The following is a 7500-nucleotide window of genomic DNA, read 5'->3' on the forward strand; positions in this document are numbered from 1 at the left end:
TATGTACATTCTAACAGTGAAAGACAGAATCCCAAAGAAAATTCCAGAAAATCACATCATATGAATTTATTAAAATTGATAACCATCTGATGAGGAAAAACAAGTATTTGACCCCCTGGACAAACAGCATGTTAATATTTTGTAGAAAAGCCATTATTGGCCAGCACAGATGTCAAACGGTTTTTATAGTTGGTGACAAGGTTTGTGCACATTTTGGCAGGGATGTTGGCCCACCTCCCTGCAGACAGCCTCCAAATCATTCAGGTTCCGAGGTTGTCGCCTGGCAACTCAATTTTAAGCTCCCTCCGAAGATTTTCAATCGGATTCAGGTCTGGAGACTGGCTAGGCCACTCCAGAACCTTGATGTGCTTCTTCTTCAGCCACTCTTTTGTTGCTTTGGCGGTGTGCTTAGGGTCGTTGTCGTGCTGAAACACCCATCCTCGACCCATCTTCAGCTCTCTCACTGAGGGAAGGAGATGTCGGCCCAGAATTCCACGATACATGGCCCCGTCCATCCTCCCCTCAATACGATGGAGTTGTCCCGTCCCCTTGGCTGAAAAGCACCCCCAAAGCATGATGTTGCCACCACCATGCTTGAAGGTGGGGATGGTGTTCTTTGGGTTGTACTCTGTGTTCTTTGCCCTCCAAACACAACGAGTTGAGTTTGGTCTCATCTGACCACATCACCTTCGTCCAGGCCTCTTCTGAGTCGTCCAGGTGGTGAATGGCGAACTTCATGCGGGCCTGTACATGTTTCTTCTTGAGCAGGGGGACCTTGCGTGCGCTGCAGGATTTCAATCCATGACGGCGTAGTGTGTTACCAACCGTTTCTTTTGTAACTGTGGTCCCAGCTGCCTTCAGTTGATTCATCAGTTCCCCCCTTGTGGTTTTGGGATGATTCCTCACCGTTCGCATGATCAGGGACACCCCACGAGGCAAGATCTTGTGTGGAGGCCCAGACCGAGGGAGGTTGGCGGTGGTGTGGTGCTTCTTCCATTTCCTGATAACTGCACCGACAGTTGATCTTTTCTCTCAAGTTGCTTTCCGATTCTCTTGTAGCCCATCCCAGCCTTGTGCAGATCAACAATCTTGTCCCTGATGTCCGTAGAAAGCTCTTTGGTCTTGCCCATGGTGGTGATGTTGGATGCTGGTTGTTTGGGTGTTGACAGGTGTCTTTTATACAGGTAACGAGGTGAGGCAGGTGTATTTGATGTAGATAATTGGTTCGGATTGGGGCTGTGTCTTAAAGAAAGACTAACTGGCTTGTAGGAGCCAGAATACTTGCTGTTTGTCCAGGGGGTCAAATACTTGTTTTTCCTCATCAGATGGTTATCAATTTTAATAAATTCATATGATGTGATTTTCTGGAATTTTCTTTGGGATTCTGTCTTTCACTGTTAGAATGTACATATGATTAAAATTGTAGATTTTTGCATTCTTTGTAAGTGGGCAAACCTGCAAAATCAGCAAGGGGTCAAATACTTATTTCCCCCACTGTAAATCAACTAATCGATTAGTCGACAAAATCCTATAAGTGTTAGTCGACTAAGAAGTTCTTTAGTGGAGGACAGGCCTAGCGTTTATATTTCGGACTCCCATGTTAACAGGTTAGAGCTTACACACTGCCTGCGTGACACAGGAGCCATGCCGAAAACACGTGCACGCTAGAAATAGGACCAACGCCTGTTTTTCACACGAGACGCCAGCGTGTTGGAAGCGTTTCCAGGCAAAATAGAATAGGAAACGATGTTTATATGTCATTTAGACACAAATACATATTAATAAATGACATGTTGATGTTTGAACGTGTCTAGGTTTTGATATAAATGCAGATATATAAATGTAATAAAAAAATAAAGACTCACCCTGGCTCCACAGTGAGCAGTGTGTGTGTGTGTGTGTGTGTGTGTGTGTGTGTGTGTGTGGATGCTGATAGGACAGACTCACCCTGGCTCCACAGTGAGCAGCGATCTCTTCAAACGGAGCCGTCTGGAACTTCTCCACCACCTTCACAACCAAACAAAAACAAGGATTTACTGCGTATTAAGTAAGCAGCACTTAACCAGGAGTTCACCTACTTACAGTACAGGCCCAAAGTTTGGACACACCTTCTCATTCAATGAGTTTCCTTTTTATTTTCATGACTATTTACATTGTAGATTCTCACTGAAGGCATCAAAACTATGAATGAACACATATGGAATTATGTACTTAACAAAAAAGTGTGAAATAACTGAAAACATGTCTTATATTTTAGATTCTTCAAAGTAGCCACCCTTTGCTTTTTTATTAATAAGGGAAATAATTCCACTAATTAACCCTGACAAAGCACACCTGTGAAGGTAAAACCATTTCAGGTGACTACCTCATGAAGCTCATTGAGAGAACACCAAGGGTTTGCAGAGTTATCAAAAAAAGCAAAGGGTGGCTACTTTGAAGAATCTAAAATATAAGACATGTTTTCAGTTATTTCACACTTTTTTGTTAAGTACATAATTCCATATGTGTTCATTCATAGTTTTGATGCCTTCAGTGAGAATCTACGATGTAAATAGTCATGAAAATAAAAAGGAAACTCATTGAATGAGAAGGTGTGTCCAAACTTTGGGCTTGTACTGTATATATACACATAGTAAACATTAATATGTAATATACAAACAATAAATGCAGAAACATATACCACACGCATATAACTATTAAAGAGGCTTAGTGCAGAAAATTACTTGACAGACAGACAGAGAGAGAAAGAAGAAGAGAGTCAGACAGAGAGACAGACAGACAGAGAGAGACAGACAGACAGACAGACAGACAGAGAGCGAGAGAGAGAGACCGACAGACAGACAGAGAGAGAGAGACAGACAGAGTCAGACAGAGAGAGAGTCAGACAGAGAGACAGACAGAGTCAGACAGAGAGAGAGACAGACAGACAGAGAGAGAGAGAGAGAGACAGACAGAGTCAGACAGAGAGAGAGTCAGACAGATAAGGAAGTCTGAGAGACAGACAGAAAGAATGAAAGACAGACAGACACACTCACAGACAGACAGACAGACAGACAGACATACATTAAGAAAAAAAGAGGCTGTAATCACCTGCATCCTCCGGCGCTCGTCCTCCTCCACGCTGCCTCTATCGTCTGCTCAACACAGTTTCAAAATAAAAGACTTTCAAAATACAAGACTTTCAAAATAAAAGACATTGTTTATTGTCGCTGCATTCAACACATGGCCAAAGACCCAAAGAGATTCTTTGTTAGTTGAAAGAAATTATCAGTAGAAAACTGCACTTTAAAATGTAACTGCTGTTCTTCCTTAGTGCTGCATTTTAGATTTAATTCAATGTTTAATTTGTTCAATAAAATAAAGTCATTTGTTAACATTCAACGAGCAGTTTTTTGAATTTAAGCAGCAGAACTGAGAACACTTTTAATATCTGTTTAAATAATTTCGTTATCAAGAGATTCTACAACCTTATCCCATATGGCCTGTTTTCCTCATATGGTGATATCAAGTCTTATCTGATCATATCTACTGATTTGAAATCAATCACTTACCGATGGCGTTCTTCAGCGTCTCAAAGGTGATCTGCTCCGTCTCAGGTTTCTACACGAGAGAGAAATATCATCAGGTCCGGGTTAGCTTCTCTGTAGAGACAGACAGGCTGACAGACAGACAGGCAAGCAGAGAAAAAGAAAGAGAGAGACAGACAGACAAGCAAGCAGAGAAACAGACAAAGACAGACAGCGAGTGAAACAGAAAGAAAGAAAGAGACACAGACAGAGAGACAGACAGACAGAGAGACAGCGAGTGAAACAGAAAGAAAGAAAGACAGAGAGAGACAGGCAGACAGAGAGAGACAGGCAGACAGAGAGAGACAGGCAGACAGAGAGAGACACAGACAGACAGCTACCTGCTCTGTATCACAGTACTCAGGGTCCATGTCTATCTGCAGAGAGATGACATCGCCGATACTTTTCCTCTTTGACAGACGGTCCTCATCTAAAACGCACACACACACACACACACACACACACACACACACACACACACACACACACACACAAAATACTACAGTCTGAGTACAAGTAGTACTAGGAGTACTAGGAGTACGCAGTGAGAACGTTTACATGCACAGTAATAACAATACTTTGAGTCTGAGAGTTTATTTGGATCCTTACTAGATACTTCTGGTGTGTTTCTTTACAAATGAAGCTAGAGATGATGTTTTTACAGTACGAGCGAGTATTATAGTACACTCATAGTATTATAGTACACTCATAGTATTATAGTACACTCATAGTATTATAGTACATGTGTTTGTGTGTACCGGTTATCTGAGGCGTGTATGGCGTGCTGAAACGTTCGGCGTGTGCACTGTAGCTGCTTCCTGTCAGAGCCGCGCAGATCTTCAGCTGGGAGAACAGGAAGTCTTCATCTACTTTCAGCTCCCCTTCTGGAAGTCTGAGACACACACACACACACACACACACACACACACACACACACACACACACACACACACACACACACACACACACACAGATACACACACACACACACACACACACACACACACACACACACACACACACACACACACACACACACACACAGACACAGACATACAGACACACACACAGACATACACACACACACACACACACACACACACACACACACACACATATAGACACACACAAAGACATACAGACACACACACACACACACACACACACATACACACACACACACACACACACACACACACACACACAAACACACACACACACACAGACATACACACACACACACACACACAAACACAGACATACACACACACAGACACACACACACGCACACAGACAGACACACACACACACACACACACACAGACATACACACACACACACACACAAACAGACATACACACACACACACACACACACACACAGACATACACACACACACACACAGACACACACACACACACACACACACACACACACACACACACACACACACACACACACACACACACACACACACACACACACACACACACACACACACACACACACACACACACACACACAGACAGACATACACACACACAGACACACACACACACACAGACAAACAGACCAACAGACAGACAGATACACACACACACAAACACACACCCCAAATAATGTTACCTGACTGAATTACAACATTTAGAATAGCATTAGAATACCAAACATTCATATTTAATACAGAATTCAAAATGTTCCCCCCCTGAGAAGTCTGTATATGAGCCCCCTACCAAACTCTCAACACTTGTCTGTATATGAGCCCCTACCAAACTATGAACACTTGTCTGTATATGAGCCCCCTACCAAACTATGAACACTTGTCTGTATATGAGCCCCCTACCAAACTATGAACACTTGTCTGTATATGAGCCCCCTACCAAACTCTCAACACTTGTCTGTATATGAGCCCCCACCAAACTATGAACACTTGTCTGTATATGAGCCCCCTACCAAACTCTCAACACTTGTCTGTATATGAGCCCCCTACCAAACTATGAACACTTGTCTGTATATGAGCCCCCTACCAAACTATGAACACTTGTCTGTATATGAGCCCCCTACCAAACTATGAACACTTGTCTGTATATGAGCCCCCTACCAAACTCTCAACACTTGTCTGTATATGAGCCCCCTACCAAACTCTCAACACTTGTCTGTATATGAGCCCCCTACCAAACTCTCAACACTTGTCTGTATATGAGCCCCCTACCAAACTATGAACACTTGTCTGTATATGAGCCCCCTACCAAACTCTCAACACTTGTCTGTATATGAGCCCCCTACCAAACTATGAACACTTGTCTGTATATGAGCCCCCTACCAAACTATGAACACTTGTCTGTATATGAGCCCCTAAACAAACACTTGAACACTTGTCTGTATATGAGCCCCTACCAAACTATGAACACTTGTCTGTATATGAGCCCCTACCAAACTATGAACACTTGTCTGTATATGAGCCCCCTACCAAACTATGAACACTTGTCTGTATATGAGCCCCTACCAAACTATGAACACTTGTCTGTGTATGAGCCCCCACCAAACTATGAACACTTGTCTGTATATGAGCCCCCACCAAACTATGAACACTTGTCTGTGTATGAGCCCCTACCAAACTATGAACACTTGTCTGTATATGAGCCCCCTACCAAACTCTCAACACTTGTCTGTATATGAGCCCCTACCAAACTATGAACACTTGTCTGTATATGAGCCCCCACCAAACTATGAACACTTGTCTGTATATGAGCCCCCACCAAACTATGAACACTTGTCTGTATATGAGCCCCTACCAAACTCTCAACACTTGTCTGTATATGAGCCCCTACCAAACTCTCAACACTTGTCTGTATATGAGCCCCCTACCAAACTATGAACACTTGTCTGTATATGAGCCCCCTACCAAACTATGAACACTTGTCTGTATATGAGCCCCCTACCAAACTCTCAACACTTGTCTGTATATGAGCCCCCTACCAAACTATGAACACTTGTCTGTATATGAGCCCCCACCAAACTATGAACACTTGTATGTATATGAGCCCCCTACCAAACTATGAACACTTGTCTGTATATGAGCCCCTACCAAACTATGAACACTTGTCTGTATATGAGCCCCCTACCAAACTATGAACACTTGTCTGTATATGAGCCCCCCACCAAACTATGAACACTTGTCTGTATATGAGCCCCCTACCAAACTATGAACACTTGTCTGTATATGAGCCCCCTACCAAACTATGAACACTTGTCTGTGTATGAGCCCCCTACCAAACTATGAACACTTGTCTGTATATGAGCCCCCTACCAAACTATGAACACTTGTCTGTATATGAGCCCCCTACCAAACTATGAACACTTGTCTGTATATGAGCCCCCTACCAAACTCTCAACACTTGTCTGTGTATGAGCCCCCTACCAAACTATGAACACTTGTCTGTGTATGAGCCCCCTACCAAACTATGAACACTTGTCTGTATATGAGCCCCCTACCAAACTATGAACACTTGTATGTATATGAGCCCCCTACCAAACTATGAAGAGAAAGGGACACTGAGTCTCTACCTGGGTTTGTCACAGAAAAGGTCATCAGGCAGCAGGTGTGGAGCGCTGCTCTGACGACTCTCTATCACCTACACACACACACACACACACACACACACACACACACACACACACACACACACACACACACACACACACACACACACACACACACACACACACACACACACACAAACTTAGCTCAGAAGACAGACAGAGAAACAGAAAGACAGAGAAAAAGATAGACAGTGAAACAGACAGACAGAGAGACAGGCAGGCATCCAGACAGTGAGTGAAACAGAAAGACAGACAGACAGCGAAACAGAGAGAGAGACAGGGTGACAGACAGACAGACAAACAAACAGAGAGAGAGACAGGGAGACAGACA

General features: G+C 43.4%; 1 protein-coding gene across 1 annotated transcript in view; it reads right to left on the minus strand.

The window, feature by feature from the left end:
* LOC114551072 (protein EFR3 homolog B) overlaps window positions 1-7500 on the minus strand; it is a 31816-nt gene that overhangs the window by 1287 nt on the left and 23029 nt on the right. The window contains exons 17-22 of the mRNA XM_028572143.1: window positions 7134-7201; window positions 4325-4458; window positions 3908-3996; window positions 3552-3600; window positions 3091-3134; window positions 1948-2007 (exon numbers count right to left, since the gene is read on the minus strand). Of these exons, the coding sequence (XP_028427944.1) occupies window positions 1948-2007; window positions 3091-3134; window positions 3552-3600; window positions 3908-3996; window positions 4325-4458; window positions 7134-7201 (444 nt within the window). The remainder of the gene's footprint in view (window positions 1-1947; window positions 2008-3090; window positions 3135-3551; window positions 3601-3907; window positions 3997-4324; window positions 4459-7133; window positions 7202-7500) is intronic.

Source organism: Perca flavescens, chromosome 24 (assembly GCF_004354835.1).
Source record: "Perca flavescens isolate YP-PL-M2 chromosome 24, PFLA_1.0, whole genome shotgun sequence".
In the NCBI taxonomy this organism is placed as follows: domain Eukaryota; kingdom Metazoa; phylum Chordata; class Actinopteri; order Perciformes; family Percidae; genus Perca; species Perca flavescens.